At 39.3% G+C, this 16,929-nt stretch overlaps 1 protein-coding gene and 1 long non-coding RNA gene across 3 annotated transcripts in view; one reads left to right on the top strand and one right to left on the bottom strand.

Annotated features, from left to right (window-relative positions):
- pld1b (phospholipase D1b) overlaps positions 1-16,929 on the bottom strand; it is a 54,524-nt gene that overhangs the window by 25,167 nt on the left and 12,428 nt on the right. The window contains exons 1-9 of one of the 2 annotated variants that reach the window (XM_044340106.1): positions 13,447-13,629; positions 5,497-5,667; positions 5,226-5,389; positions 4,097-4,239; positions 3,849-3,960; positions 3,661-3,726; positions 3,407-3,465; positions 2,083-2,175; positions 1,365-1,517 (exon numbers count right to left, since the gene is read on the bottom strand). In XM_044340106.1, the coding sequence (XP_044196041.1) occupies positions 1,365-1,517; positions 2,083-2,175; positions 3,407-3,465; positions 3,661-3,726; positions 3,849-3,960; positions 4,097-4,239; positions 5,226-5,389; positions 5,497-5,635 (929 nt within the window). In that variant the 5' untranslated portion in view covers positions 5,636-5,667; positions 13,447-13,629. Of the gene's footprint in view, positions 1-1,364; positions 1,518-2,082; positions 2,176-3,406; positions 3,466-3,660; positions 3,727-3,848; positions 3,961-4,096; positions 4,240-5,225; positions 5,390-5,496; positions 5,668-13,446; positions 13,630-16,929 lie in introns of those variants that run through there. The other variant, XM_044340105.1, reaches the window with a different exon arrangement.
- LOC122972777 lies at positions 3,899-5,214 on the top strand. Its single transcript, XR_006399850.1, has 3 exons — positions 3,899-3,985; positions 4,780-4,868; positions 5,014-5,214. It is a non-coding gene; the product is annotated as an uncharacterized LOC122972777 (long non-coding RNA).

Genomic DNA, 16,929 nt, shown 5'->3' on the forward strand with positions numbered 1-16,929 from the left:
CAGATTTATTGTTTCAGTCAAGTATCACATTATGTTGATGCGTCTCTTCAGCTTTACTAAATATTGCTGGTAGATTTCTGCACTGATTCACTGATTACTTACTAAAATGTGACTTTTTTAAAGTCATTTACAGGCCGCTGTAAACTTTATCAACTTATAAATGTTGTTATAATTCCCCGGACACTGACAGCAGTCATTAAAAGCCACATCACTCAAATCCCTGGTGACACTTTACTGTAAGTCCACCTGTTTATAATGAGTGTATAAACATGTAATAAATGTTTATAACACACTATAATGTCATTTTAAGCAGATATAAGGACATTTAAAGTGTTTACTGCTGTAAATTCATTATCTGTTTGTACACCAACATCAATTACATTAATAAACACATATGTTTACATTATAGTGTTAAAAACCATTTATTATACTGTTTATTTACTGCTTATAAATGCTAAATATGGGGACTTAAAGTAAAGTGTAAAGTAAACTAAATATATCTCCCTTTAATGTACTTAATTATACTTTGTTAAAGTCCTAAAGCTTTGTGTAACTTTATCACTTTGTAAGGGATTTATTTATAGGTTCATTCATGGAGGCTTTAATAAATAAATCTAATGTTACTGATGGTGCGTTAATGTGAAAAGTCCATTAAATAACCACTGACTGATGTACTCAATATGACACATAAAAGGCACCGAGTTTCTTTTTATAAAGTAAATTAAATTAAAGGCACTAAAATACCTTAAAGGTCCTGAAATCAATATTCTCTCATTTCACTTCCTTCCTTGAGTGACGACATTAACACGCTATTTTCTGACCATGTTAAAACAGTTTTATCTATTTGACATTAGAGATTTCCATGTTTCTGTTTTTTTGTCTGAGCTCTTCTGACTGGTTAGAAGTTGGCGAGGTCGTGGAGTTATTTGTTTACGTCGCCACCGCCGTCAATCAAATGTGATCAAAACCACAACCGCACAATCCTGATGAAGAGATCAAACCAGTGCAAATCTGTTAAACTCTTAATTAAGATACACATCTTAAAGTATTATTTATTTATTTATGTATTCACCCTTTAATTCTGGCTCATTCAGAGGGATTTAAAGGGATTTGAAGCCACATTTTCAGGGGATTTAAACTGATAAATAAAGTGTTTTGACATAAAGTTTGCTGAATTAAAAAGTAAGTGTCGTTGAGGGCCGCCACAACATGTTGTTATAGTTTTTATTAAGCCCCTTACAGCAGTTATTTTAAGGAAGTTTTTAAGGATGTGGTTGGTAGAGATTTGTTTGTTTATGTCATAAAAAAACAACTATTTACTGCTATTTTCTGGACCCTGTAAATGTTGCACATTAAAAACAGACCTGGACAGACTGTCGATACGGACGCCGTGTTTGGTCTCGGTGTCTTTGGAGTCCATCTTGATGCTGAACTCCCTGTCGACCAGCATCACGAAGGAGATGGCGCCCGAGTCCGGCTTCATGTACAGCAGGAACGAGTCCTTCACCACTAGCCAGCTATAGACACACACACACACACACAGACACACACACACACACAGACACACACACACACACACACACACACACACACACACACACACACACACACACACACACACACACACACACACACACACACACACACACACACACAAAAACATCTCCATTAACATTACAGGAATGGAATCACAATGTAATTAAAATAAACTGCATTGTTTTTCTGTGTACTTAAAGGAAAATTCCTGTTTTTTTTTTACAATCTCAGTCTCAACACCATCCATAATCCATCATAAAAACAGTCCAGTGAGGCAACAATAGTGATCAGATAACACATGTTGTAACTAAAAACCCAACACAACACAATAATCTAAACCACTTATCTGGAAATGGAGTTAAATGTGAGTCTGAAACATCTGTTATCAAATCAAAGTCAAACCTGCAGGTTTCTCTGCAGCATCTAATGGCCGTTAACAGCATCCAGGTTTTAATACAATTTTAATATTACAGTGTGGGGGAATCTGATCCTCTCCTGGTGTTCTCTCTTCTTAAAAGGTTTCATTCAGTGTTTGTGTTTACTGACCGTTTGGACCAGCGGTAGCACATCTTGCTGCGACCACAGCAGTTTATCCCGGGGATCCGATGGCCACCGGAGCGCTTCAGCACCATTCCTTCCCTGAGAGACGAGAGAGAGAGCTGCTGTCAGGCAGGAACTAAGTAAAACTTTGGATACAAGTTTTGGTTTAAAGAACTTTTATCCCAATTCTGAAATCTTCCTTTTCTCTTTGCCTTGCATGGGTTTGTTTTCTCAATATAAGTGCTTACTTAGGTCTTCCAACCAAAACCTGTTGGCCGTACCACGTGCCAAACTAAAAACCAAAGGCGACTGTGCTTCTGTTGCCCTGGCAACTAGACTTTGGAACAATCTCCCGACTCCCATCAGATCAGCTGAATCTGTTGACTGTTTCAAACAACACCTAAAAACCTACTTTTTTTTAGAACGGCTTTCTCATAACATTTCATAAATTCAAGTGTGTGCTCTGGGTGATGACTGTATGCTCGCTGTGTTCGTATGTGTGTGATGTCTGTATGTGTTCTTGAATGTGTCTTTCATGGTTTTTGTGTCCCAATGTCACTGTAAAGCACTTTGTAACCTGTGTTAAGAAAGGTGCTATATAAATAAAGTTTTACTTACTTACTTACTTATTAATTTGAGGAAAAAGCATGAGCTGAAATCAAATTTTTTTTACTTCATATATAATTGTTTAAACCTGTATTAACTGATTATTTGGCTATTTGGGGGCTGCGGCTTAAGTTGATATGTTGAACTTGTTAGCAAACAGTTGCTTATTTCCACATCCAGCAGTTACGGAGCAACATTATCATTCATGTGGAGTCGTGTTTCTGTCCACCTGGTGAATCTAAGTCCAATATTCACTCTCTTTTATCTCTGTTTTTACTCTCTACCAACTCCTGAGGGAAATATCTGGCTCTTTAGCTGCTAAATGCTCCACTATGTTCACCAGCTAGTCTACAGCTAACTGTGTCTGTTTGGTGCTGAGCAGGTAGTGTACAGTGGCTTTTTATGGCTTTTTATCTGAAAACGACGCTATGAGACACTGAGAGTGAACCAGAACAGTAAAGTTGCAGCCGGACAGATAAACAATGAGCTGAAACTCACTATAAAGCTCCGTAAAGCCGAGAGGAGCTGCAGAGTCTCTGATAATTCTCTGTAGGTTCATCACTACGAGCCACACACAGTATTATAGAAAATATAAATTACAGCTGCTGCAGCTAATGTTAACATAATACCACTCTTCCCTAAAACAGTGGAGTTCTGTTTTTAGGATAAAGTATAAGATTAAAATACAAAATAAATGATATTTATGACAGTGAGTTGTTCTTACAAGCCTTTTGGTCCCAGGTCGTGGATGAAGGACAGCTGGCTGACATCAATGAACTCCATCTGGAAGAGGAAAAATATTCATATCTAAACAACAAACCCAACCTGAACCTGATCATACCTTTGTTGCACATTTAAAAAAAAAACTTTTCACAACTATTTTATCATTTTCCACAATGGAAAAGCTGCATTAAAGAATTTAAAGTTTTACAGGATGAGTAGAAACTCTACAGAAGCTTTTATTAACTCTGCTGTTACCGTCGCGTGGTAGTTCCTGTACATCGGCATCTTTAGCAGATTATTCAAGTAATCTTCCAGTTGTTTCTGAAACAAACACACATTAGAGAAATATCAGCTAGCTGCTACAATAAAATGAAAAAAAAAAATCAACAAGTATGAAAGGAGGAGAGGCTGATTATTGACAGCTGCTCTGGAGAACAACGTACCCTGCGGCTGGAAACCTGCTCCTCCCTGCCCAGCTCGTCTCCTCCTCCTCTGGGGAGGTTCGGCATCTGCCTCGCCTCGATCCTCGTCGCCGTCTGCCTCTTCACCGTGTGACTGCAGAGAGACATGACAAGAGCAGGTGAGAGGACGTCCTTTCATATCCCAGGACCAGCTAGTAAAATGTTTTAGATGATGACAGCGGTAACGAGCAGCACCAAATGCTGACAACAAAAAATATGGCCGTGTTTACCTGCGTGTCGGCAGCGGTAGCCTCATGAACGTCTTGTACGTCCTCAGTTCTCTGTGGAGATCCAGGAAGTGTTTCTCCTTCCTCTTCACCAGCCACGTAAACTCGCCGTGTTTCAGCTCGATCTTAAACACCGCCGGCATCGACTGAACACACAACACAGAGACTAGAGTCAGGTGTTTACTTTAATCACTTTACATTTTAAAAAGCTCAACGTTAGTCAAACAAGCAGTGGTTGTCTAATTAGTTTGTGATCTTCAGGCTAATCAAATTTTTAAGCAGCCGACAGTTTCTTTGGTTTGGTGTCGTAGATTTAAGCAGATTTCCCTCAAAATCTGACCCAGTAGATAATGTAAAATATCGACTTTACTTAGCTCACTCAATTAATTATAAATGACGTAAAGAAAGTTCAACAGTTTGGGAAATACATTAATTTTCTGTCTTGCTAAGAGTTTGATAAGTAGATTGATTCCACTCATGTTTCTACGTTAAATATGACGATCCAGGAGACGGTTAGCTTAGCTTAGCTTAGCATAAAGATTGGAAACCGGGGGAAACAGCTAGCTTAGCTCCGTCTGCAGGTAACAAAAATCTGCACTAAACAGCACTTCTAAAAGTCACTAATTAACATGTTATATCTATTGGTTAATCCGTACAAAAACAACAAGTTTTGGTTTTATTGGCAGGTTATGTACCCAGATGACGCCACGTTCACACTATGTCCGATGGACGGGAAGGATCTGTGAGCATTTACATCATCTGACAACTCAGGAAGGTTGTATGATAACTGAGTCAATCGTATGAAGGTTTAAAATACTGTACATTGACAAAATGACATTATATCCATTAAATTAGGGTTTAATTACACTAAATGATGGATTTTGGTTAATGTGAGGCATCCATGTTTGCTTGGTTTTCAGGCACATCTGTAGAGTCGTTCAACTTGGAGGTTGACGTGAACTATTTACAAGTCGGAAACTCGTAATTACAGTAACTCCAATATGACATGAACGCAGCGTAAGCACAGGGCTCCAGACTAAGTGCTGAGCCAATCAGAGTCTTGTCATTAACCTTGAGGAGGCATTGAGACAAATAAAAATATGACAAAGTCTGTCCGTGTGTCTGTGTGCACCTTGTTGACGCTCCGCTGCGTGGTGACGTTGAAGCGGTCCTGAGCCGAGGTGAACCGCTCCACCTCCAAGATCTTGGCGGTGATCGGAGAGGACAGGAAGACTTTGGCCTCAGGCTCCTTGAAACCCACCGTGTTGTAGATGGCCATGAAAGGCAAACGCTCTCCTGGAGAAAAACACACGTATCATCATCATCATCAGATATCACACACAGACAAACAGAATATATGTCGTGACGGCAGACGGACACCAACTCTGACAAAATGCACACACTTGGGACGTTGGCGTCTGTCGTGTTGTACTCTCCATCTCCCAGGTCGAGCTCGCGGGTGTCTAGTGTCTCCATGATGCCGGTCATATCGTTGGCGACCAGCTGAAGGGTGCTGGACGTCGGCTCGGAATGCCGCAGCATGGTTAGCACTCAGTCTGGAGCCCGGGGCTCACCTGGAGGGACAGGTACGGAGGGGAAGAGGGTGTTAAGCCTAAAGGTCAAACGTGAATCACATCCTCACATTTTCCTGTACTGATCCAGGCCTGAGTGGTAACCGTTCGCTCCAGATCCACCTGAAAGCTCCATAAACTGCCTCCTTTCAACATGAAGGAGCAGCAGAACGTCTCTGATCTACTTCCAGGTTTGAAAACCTTTTCTACCAACTAGACCACTAGAAGAGAGTCCAGCAACACAAGAGATCAGACAAACTCCTGTTTTACAATTATCAAGTAACTGGAAGACAAAATTATGACAAATGTTTAGTTACTTTGTCCCACATTCATTGTTTCAAGTTGATTTTCTTACTAAAATCCTTCTGAACATTTCGATGGCTGAAGAGCAAAACCTCCTTTCTGAAAAATGCACTTTTTTGAGAAAACTTGTTTAAAAAAAACTAGTTGTTTTCTTGCAGAATGCTGTTTGTTAAGGATACCCAAGACATAATACACTGTTTTTGGACTATATTACTATATTATGCGGTATTGTTTACGGTATGTTTGTATGGTTATTACGATATTGTTAACACATAATATAGTAATATAGTCCAAAAACAGCGTGTTATGTATTACGTATCCTTAACAAATAGCATTCTGCAAGAAAACGGCAAGTTTTCTTTAGGTTTCTCAAAAAAAGTGCATTTTTCAGATCGGAGGCTTTGCTTTTTGACCATCGATTTACTTCTGCTGTTCAGCCATCGAACTCCAGATGAAAGAACTGATGAAAAGTTTATACACTCATCTGAGTCGTCTTCAATTATTAGTGTGAGCTCAAAACAATAAGCTTAACGTGGTGTTTTTTTGCCCTGGGTTTTGCCTCTCAGGCTGCCCTACCTTACTGGTGAATGTTATTAGAGCCATCTGAATAGCTGCAGATACCACTCAGCAATACATTTTAATCTAGATTTTTATTTCACGTTGGATATCAGACTGAAGATGCTAGAACTGAACATCAGTCAAAAATAAGGAAATTAAGCGCAGTGCTCGTTAGGTAAGTTTGTATCAAATATCTATAAAGGAAACTTAAGTGGGATTTCAATAGACAGATTCAAATAGCTTGTTTGTGTTACACTATTCACCATTAATATAGAAAGCACAATAACCAATTTTATGATAATTTGTTATTGGTTTATTAGTTTTTATTTCATTGTGTGCCCCCTCCCCCACTTCTGAAACCAAACCTTTACATTTTCTGGTTTGACACCCTGCTGTAAGAAATGTAAGTAAACGTTGAATCTAACCTGGAGTTTAACCTGAGGCAGAGTGAATGTGTGACTGTTAACTGCTTCTGCACTGATAAGGAAGGAGGGTCTCATTTGTTCATTAACTGCAGCAAAGATGACCGACGTTAAACAGCTGTAAGGCGAAAGGTCAGAGCCCACCAGACCTTGTAGGTCTCTGGTTCGATCCCCGAGCCCGGCAGGGTGAGTCTGAGTAGGGAAGGTTTTCCCCTCCTTCATTACCTCCACTGAGGCGCCCTTGAGCAAAGCCAGCAGGTGAGAAAGGCCTCTCAGTGAAATTTCCCTGAATATATAAAGACCCTGAAAACATATTTGGGTGCAACAGAAACACACAGTTTTCTGCCAAAGTGAGAACAAAGTTGGGTAATTTGAGATTTTTTGCATTTGCGTCTTGTTTTTGCTCTTCTCATTGGTTTAAATTTGGTCTTAAACAGAATATTTCTGATCAACTTTGAACCAAATCTTGTGGCTGCAACACATGTTCAAACCACAATATTGGCTTGGTTGGTTGGATGGTGGAGCCATAATTAAAGTTCAAAGCTTTACATATAAATGTAACATCTCCCACATAACCAGCTGAGTCTCCATTAAACTTTACAGCACCAGTAGCTGCTGGTGTTTAATTGGCTCAATGGTTTTACTCCATCATGATGACAGATGACGTGTTTATAGTTGTTACATGTTGTCCTCGCTGTCTCTGCTGTTTCTCTAAAGGATTTCTCATCACATCCATGTTTCTGGGTCAGTTTATGTGAAAATCCCTCCAGTCAATCCTCTTCATTCATGAGCACACGCACGGACACCGTTTGACCCCCTCAACACACACACACACACACACACACACACACACACACACACACACACACACTTATATTGAGGAATGTGGTTAAAAAGGCCTCTGCTTCCTGTGCTTCTCCTCTACTAATCCCGTTGTTTGGATTAGTGTCTGATCTGTTGTGATCTACGGCTGACAGGAGAGAGAAAGATGGATGAACAAACTGCAGGTTGAGAAGATAAAAACAGCCAAAAAGAGACAGCAGGGGAAAGATGGAGTAAGGAGAGTTTATAAGTGAGGCAAAGAACATGAAGAAGAAACGCATCAGAAAGACAGAGGAGTTCATGATAGATTAAAGTTTTAATGATGTTTCCAGTGCAGAAGAAGCTCTTAAACCTGCATTCACACATTTTTTGACCACTTGGTGGCAGAAAAAACTGACATATTACAACAATATTGCAAAAACGCCAACAGTGGACACTTCAGCAAAATCCAGATTACGTTCGGCGGCCATGTTTTTTTTCACATCTACGCATTTATAATTCTTGCTTTCTGCAACATCTGCGCCTGGCAAATATGGTTTAACTGCTGGACACAAGACGTCTCCTACTTGTGTTTGTGCTCTAGAGGCTTCAAGTTTCCACATCACACTTGTATAAGTTGAATACTGGACCACGATTGGCTCCGAACTAGCTGTGATGTCACAAATCCTGCTCATAGGTTCGCGTGTTAAACTGAGATTTAAGGTTGAGCTCAGAGAAACTTTCCTCCTTCAGCAGATGAATGTGAAAACAAACTCTGCACATACAAGAGAACAAACATCCAGCTACAGGAAGAAGAAGAACCATGTTTTTGAGTGGAGGAGGACTTTAATAAAAACACAAATGTTAATTGGAGGCCTGCACATCTACCACCCAGACCTCCACACTCGTACTTTCCACACACGACTCCCTGTGTTGCCACTGTACATATATGTACTGAGCTGCATGTTATCACAGCTGATACAGCGACCAGTTGCTTTATTTCCACATCCAGCAGTTTCGGAGCAACTTTATCATTCATGTGGAGTCGTGTTTCTGTCCACCTGGTGAATGTAAGTCCAATATTCACTCTCTTTTAGCTCTGTTTTTGGTCTCCACCAACTCCTGAGGGAAATATCTGGCTCTTTAGCTGCTAAATGCTCCACTATGTTCACCAGCTAGTCTACAGCTAACTGTGTCTGTTCATTCTCTGAGGGTTCATGACTACAAGCGACCCATTTCACATTAAAAGAAGTCATTTGATCCATTCTTAATATATAAATATTGATTAGAGCAGCTTTAAGTTTTTTTTGCGGTTAATGCAGAGACATTTAGTGAAGTCACAAAGAGCCACAAAGTGTGTGAAACCACAATAATATTACAGTACTTTCAGTTTTCATTCATGCACTGTTGATATTCTGTAATTTCCGAATTACCAGAGCTGTTGAACGCAACACTCACAACACACACAGCTGAGAAACAGTTACTAGAAATGTTATTACTTCAGTTTCGTCATTGTTCAAGCTGTCGTAACGTATGTATGTAATGTATGTAAAGTCGTAAATTTGAAACTGAGCTGATCTCTCATGTATGAAGCACTTCTCACCTCAAAACCTTCAAACCCTGAGTGTATTTCTAGGAAAGGAACAACTCATGTTTGGGTTCTTCTGTGGAAAGATGAACTGCGGTTTCACTGTGGTCTGTCTGCTTTCACTTCCTCCTCCAGGTGACATCAACCATCAACCAAAGCAGTGCGGCAGATTTAACGTCCCATCGTGAGACTTTACATCTAATTAATTTAGTGTATTTAGTGAAACTCTGGGATGCATTCTCTCTTTTATGTCCAAAATAAACTGATTAACAGGTTTTTCTGCTCGTAACTCCTTAATATGGAGTTCATGGAGTTCCTCATCATGAGTTTCATGTCTATAAATTGTGAGTAGTTCAGTGGAAGAGGGATTTCACTTCTTAGATTATTTCATTTGAATGTGTTTTAAAGGCTGAACAGGTTAAACTACTTCATCTTACAAGAGAGAAGCAAAGAATACACAAGAAGCCGGAAACAAAAACACAATTTCTTTACTATAATTTCAGATGTGACACCGACTGATGCCTGATCTTAAAATAATGTACAATAATGTAAATTATATCGTCTTTACCCTTCAGTGCACAGTCCGGATAATGCTTCTCATTGCAAACGCAAACAAATTAGATGCAAAAACAGCAACCTTTACCATACTACTGTTACACCACACACACACACACAGAGTGTACAGTCCAGAGCCTGTATAATGCAAACCACGCACATAAATAAGGTCCTGTGTGTCTCTGTTTGGTGTTTTTTTATGCCATCGTCGTATTGAAACCCGTGTGTGAAAGTGCATCTTGAGGTGTGTCTGCAGGTGACTAACAATAACTCCTGGTGGAACCGGTGATGCAAGGAAATAAATTAATATCAGAACAGCAACAAAAGAACAAAGGAGAAATCATGTTTAAAAAAAAATAAAAAGCAAGAAAGAAAAGAAACAGGCTGCTGAGATTATACAGGATGAAAGGAACAGCGTGACCCTCGCTGCTCATATTCCTGGCTTGTGTTTCAGTTTGATAACAGTCTCTGCAGAAAGTAGCTGCAGCTTCAGTTACACTTAACAAGCTCGTAGAGTCTTTTTTTTGTCTGTGCATGTAATAATGTTATCAGCACGAAAAAATCACACAGAAATGCAAACCTGACCTGATTATCCAGAAGATGAACTAGATTTGAAAAGAATGATGGTGGTGAAAACGTCTCAGTTTTCACTTCCCGTTCAAAACCCTTTTGATGACTTTGATAAAAATTCAGCCTGAAAACTTTCTGAGCTACGATCACTCTGTAAAGACGCTGATGTTTATTAGATTTCAGTAGCGACGTCTCTCCAACTGACTGAATAACTGAACACTTGTTTACCGAAATGCACTGAGATGGTTATTCTTGTTTTATATCAGGTGTCTAACGCACCAAACAGCTCGTCGTTTAAGCATTTCTGAGCATATTTTGCCTTTTTTTTGGTCAGCTTCTTAAAGCCTTGGAGAGTTCACCATAGCTCATATATTGTTAATGTCAGGTAAAAAGGTAATACAGTAATAATACTGCAAGATGATAAAGTCTATGTTTTTATATTACTGCTCTATTCTATAGTTTTCCTGAATTGGGAACAAAAATACTCTGCTGTCTAGTAGAACTAGACCGATATAATATAATATATAATGGCCGATATATCAGCTGATAAAGTGTAAATGTATCTGGATCAGAAACAAGAAATTGAAAAACAAGCACAGAAATCCCAAAATTGGTCTTTTGTGTTACATTTGTGTGCTCAGAGATCGTTGGCAGGTGGATTTAACAACTGAAAAATGTCCCGCTCACTATGTATCACTATGTCACAATTAAAAAGTCAACCACCGGAATAAATCGTTGGTATCATACGTGTCTGCAAACCACAGACAGGCTGAATCTCTACGTTTCAATCATTTAAAAATCAGATTAAATGGCTGTTATCAGTTGAATAATGATGTTTTATGTTGTGACATTTATGGTTCGGGTTATGAAAAGGTCACGGTTTGGTTTTATAATACTCAGTTTCGACGCCAGAAAAAAAAAAAAAGGAGCAAATATCTTGACATCTCGCTAAAAATACCCGACTTTGTCTGTTAAAAGAGGAAGTGAGCGGTGGTTTCTGCTGCTTTGATGCTTTTATATAACTGGGTTGTTAAACTTCTAAATATCTATTAGCTGGATAGCAGCAGTTGCTCCAGTATCAGTTCATCTACACTGTCTAGTTTGCATATGTTGCCTTTAGCATTTAGCTTAAAAAAACAAACAGGCTTTACGGTAATCTGTAGCGCTTTCTGTTTGCTTTCGGTTTTTATTTACAGTGTTGCGTCCATGCTCGAGGCCTGATAAACATGCTGAGGGCGTTTCCTTTCATTTACAGTAAAACGATTGTTCACGTCCACGTTTAACCGCTAACGGTCGTCTTCTTCACTCTCGTTACTCCACAGCACCTCTAGTGGTAAAAAAAAAAACTCCACTTGGTGACTTTAAAGCTGAATTAATGTGTTTTAAGCCGTTTGACTGGTGGGAGAAACTGGTGTTCTGCTGGTCTACGTCTAAACTCCAGTCGTCTCCAATGTTTTGTTCTGTTTTCTGAAAACAGATGCTGTTGCTGTTGGAAACACTGAGACTGAATCATGCAGGAAATGTGTCATTACAGCAAAAACAATGACCTAAAACGGACTAAAAAGCTCAGCTAGTTCAAAACTTTACACATTACAAAAGACTCCTTTGATTCGGTTTTAATATAAGATGATGTTAACGAAGCTTTCAGGATAAATTAATTATATTCAAAGATGTTTTTATAAAAGAGAGCAACAAGTTAAATCTACGTGACTCAAATCATAAGAGGAAATTAAGCCTGAAGGTTCAATACTGACCTTGGAAATAGCAAAAATATTTTTGATTAATGCAGATAGAGGATGGTGTGTGTGTGTGTGTGTGTGTGTGTGTGTGTGTGTGTGTGTGTGTGTGTGTGTGAGCCCAGTGAGCACTCACATTAATTGGGTACAGTGTGGACCATCAACCCCCCCCCTCCACCTCCAACCACCCCCCCTCGCTGCATCACTCGCCAGCCAGGTGGCAAGCTGTTGAGTCCCCCCCCCCCCCCAACACACACACACACACACACACACACACACACACACACACACACACACACACAAAACAAACAATGCATTTGGGTTGATTCAGAAACAAAATCCCATTTCTTCCTCTTTTCTGTAACTTTCTTCTACATTTTCTTCTTCACTTTCTCTTTCACACAAACTTAAGTATTTTTAAACATTTTAAGTCACCGTCTTCTTCTCCAAGTCACCAGTAATCAATGACAATTCTATAATTGATTAATTTTAAGTCAAATATCTGATGATCCCTTCTTCTTAAAGTAGATTACAAAACTTTCTAAAGAGGGAAAGTTTGGTTGTACGTGTGATAAACAACAAAAGAGACTCGAGTCTTGAGTCTCACAGCAAACAACACAGAATAAAAGACAAACTGTCACAACAGCACCGACACCAAACTCAGATCTGTTCCAAGAAGACATCAGAGTTGCACAAGAGCTCGCCAAACCACTATAAAAAAGGCAAAAAATACCTTCCACGTCTCAGAAAACCAGCAAAACGTTTCACAACAGTGGGCTTCTGGTATCTGAACTGGTCACTGAAAACACTCCTTAGACTTTTATACCACAAAACAGAGAGTTTAACCTCTGTTTTGTGGTATAAAAGTGTGTTTTCTCCTCCTGGTTCTTTCCTCCACCAACGTGCTTCACTGAGAAAGTTTAAAAATGACAAAACTGCTGCTTTTCTCAATTTATCATCATTATAAATTCCCTCTAATTGGACATTTTTTGACCCACTATGGCACAAAATACGCAATTAGTTTGGGCTCGTAGAAGTTATGAAGGTATTTATGGTTATTTTAGATGTTTTAAAGCCTGGAAAAAAAATTGGCAAACGCTGCAAACTGGAAACCAGCAACAGGCTGGAAAACAATGTATCATACAATAGCAGGAGGAGCATGAATTTCCTTTTCTTGCACACACACACACACACACACACACACACACACACACACACAGGCAGCTGTAGAGTGTCGGCATCCACTGACCTGAGCCCGTGGAGGCTGAAGGAAGCCCATCATCATCATCACCACCACCACGTCTTCCACTTCACTTCTCAAAACAAAACTGAAAACTCTACTGCAGCCACTTTAAACCTCCTCACACGCTCTCCCTCCTCTCTACAACACACACACTCTCTCTCTCTCTCTCTCTCTTTCACACACTCATCCACACACACACACACACACATCCAGCAGGAGCCCCAACAGACAGATAGACAGTCTGAGAGGTTGAGATCGGAGTGCAGCAGCAGCAGCGACTCAGGCAGAGGAGGGGAAGAGCCGGGCGAGGGCGGGACGCAGCGGAGAGAGAGGGGAGGAGACGCTATTGGCCTGAGGGGGCGTCCAGGAGCAAACAGACGGCCAATGACGGGGTGGGGAGGGAGGAGACTTCCTGTTTGAGGCACCTGTCTGTGTTTAAAGAGGCAAACTTACACTATTTACTCTTGGCTGTGAGCATAAGACACATTCATCAAGTGATTTATAGTCCGACTCACAGCCAAGTGTAAAAGTCACCTTTGACTGAGGCTGCGATTTTCTGTATTTTTCTTCTCGTCAATAAATCTCAAATGTTTGGATCCAAACCAACGATGAATTGATCTACTAACAAGTATTGTGTGTGTATCCAAAGCCTGATATATCTTCTTCCTCTGTTGTCCAAAAACTATTAAAAACACGTCAGTGAGTCACAGCGCTGCACTGGGTGACATGTTCCTTCATCATGAAGAGTTTGGTCTCGTTAGTTTGTGTAGAAACGGCTCCAAACAGTCCAAAACCCAAAAATATCTATTTATAAGACACATAAACTGCAAATTTTCATATTCTAGAAGCTGAAACTCACATGTTTGGCTTCTTTGCTTGAAAAATGACTCGATCGATTATGTAAATAGTTGCAGGATAATTTTCTCTTGATTGACTAATTGGTTGATCCAACAGCAGTTCTAATTAAAAGCCAAGTTTGTACATCAATCGGCAACTGCATTGCCTGTTTCTTGCCTTAAATTTATTAAAAACATGATTTTTGTGGATTTTTCAGGACAAATTTGTCACATACATCACGTTAAAAACGTGACAGAGAGAGATGAATGTGTTGAAACACATTCTCAGGTCAGAGGGTGAAACAAGCCGAAGAGGCAGATGATGAAGATCAGAGTCTGACGTGAACTGACGGTCGTAAACAAACGTTTTAGCAAAGAAATTCAGGACAAACTGAACCCAAAAAATATAAATAATCCTGAAATCATTCTGTCCTTTAGGATCTTTAGAGGTTTGAGCTTCAGGTTAGCGTTAAAGGACACGTGAATGTCAACTAAACGGTCATTTGTGACTTTCCAAATTATTAATCCAAATTATTTTTCTCGTAGCACACAAAGCTGATTTTTTTATTAAGGCCTGTAATCAGATGTTTAGCTCACATTTTGATGTTTTTATATCTTTAAAAACTCTTGCATGGCCACAACTTGTTAAAACCCAGAAATACCAGATAAATGTGTGTAAAATACAGCTTAAAATGCTGAAGACTTAACATGTTTTGATGTAACGCTGCATCCTTAAAAACATGCTGTCTTTCATTTGAATACTACAATATAAGCGTCATATGGCGGCATGTAAGCTCAGGAAAATGATTTTATTTTAGGCCCAATTAAGAGCCAATTTAAGGAGATAATCAGAGCTCAAGAGGATAAAAAATGAGATTTTCTTGGTGCCGTTTCCTCCTCATATAAACTTATAAAAGAAAAATCTGTCATCTTTAAGATCTCTGAAACCACATTTAGACTTTTGACCTACATTTGACCTTTTTGCTTGTGAGTATTAATACACAGTGTTTATATATAGTTTATATGTTCACCAGTGAAAGTCACAGATTCACTACTTCCTCTTTCGCTCGCCTGTATAAAAATATAAAGACTGAACTCTGCTGAGGACGAGCAGGTGTGAAGGAAAAATGTACAAATATTTTAAAAAAATGTTAAGATAAGAATATTTAAACATAATAAAACCAGTATAAGGTTCATGACACACACACACACACACACACACTTGCACACGTTGAATGAGTGAGTGTTGTTTTAGGAAACAGGCTGAACCGGTATGAATTTGATGGTTTGAGGCTGGAGACCCCACCCCGAGACACGCAGGCCGACGACGTGACTCATTGTTGACATTCCAGAGATGGAGAGAAGCTTTCAGATTCCCGCCCACATGTGAACAATGCTGCAAACACACACACACACACATATATAACACACACACACACACACACACAAAGCTCTCACAATACTAACTGAAGAGGCGATAAATGGTAAAAAGTGCAACATTTCTCTATGGAGTCTGGTGAGGAGGGAAAAAAATTACAAATCATTTCCCAAAAATTACTACTGTATCTGCTCAATATGCTCATTTCTTTCTTCCCGTTAGTATTTCATTCTCTCTGATTAATAATTAATGCCCTCACATTACTGAATTTAACCCTTCCTGCCTCTCATGAAGTTTGTCCACAGTATCGTTGAAGCTTTGTGGAGAAACGGTTGTTTTCTCTGGTGAAATACTTTGTGTTTTAGGGCTGATAAACATAAACTAATATTATGTTTAACAGCAAGAGATGACGTCCACGATCAAGCAGTGGGATGATGATGATAACTTTTTTATCATTTTTATTTCTATCAGTTTCCTGATCAGCGGTTAATGAGCTCTGCTGCTCTCATCAGTGTTTATTATCAGCCTATCACAGATATATCAGTATCAGTGTTTATGTTTTCTGATATATGCAAACACAAATATATGCAAATATGAAAACTATTTTTACAGAACATAGTGCAGAAGAAAATGCTTGTAATTTAGAAATTGTTCTGTAGTTATTTATAATTATTAAATTCCCAGTGAAGTTTACTGTTTCGGTGCACTGATAAAGATTATAAACTATAAAAATATCCTGCATCCATTACTTTTATTATTATCTTTGTCACAAGTGTTTTGTGAGTTGCAGATATCCAGTATCTGACAGGCTCTGTGTAATCTGCTGATGTTATTTGTATTTTATAAATAGAAAACCGTCGCTGTTCTCTTCCCGCCAGAGATGGAAATAAACAGTCTGACAGTCAAATGTGTTTGTCCTATGACGTGTTTTTTCCGTTATGAGGTATTCAAATTTTGCCATGAGTCCATTTGTCAGCAGCTTTAGTATAAAGTGTGTGAAAGGCTTCATCAGCACGTCATTTTGTCTTCAGTAAACTTGCAGGATATTAATGAAAAGCTCATTTTTAAGCTGCATCCAGTTTGAAAACGTTGAGAGTTTCTCCCTGCGGCGCCTCAGAGCGGAGAGACTGTTTCACCTGAACGTGTGAAATATTTTACCTTCTAGGAAAATATATCAGCTTGTCATGATTTATAAGCTGTGAGTCAATAAAGCTGTTTTGATAAGAAAGTCAAACCTTGGCAAACCTACGTACATAACAGGTGAATGTTAGTGCG

Source organism: Thunnus albacares, chromosome 21, assembly GCF_914725855.1.
Source record: "Thunnus albacares chromosome 21, fThuAlb1.1, whole genome shotgun sequence".
NCBI classification, from domain to species: domain Eukaryota; kingdom Metazoa; phylum Chordata; class Actinopteri; order Scombriformes; family Scombridae; genus Thunnus; species Thunnus albacares.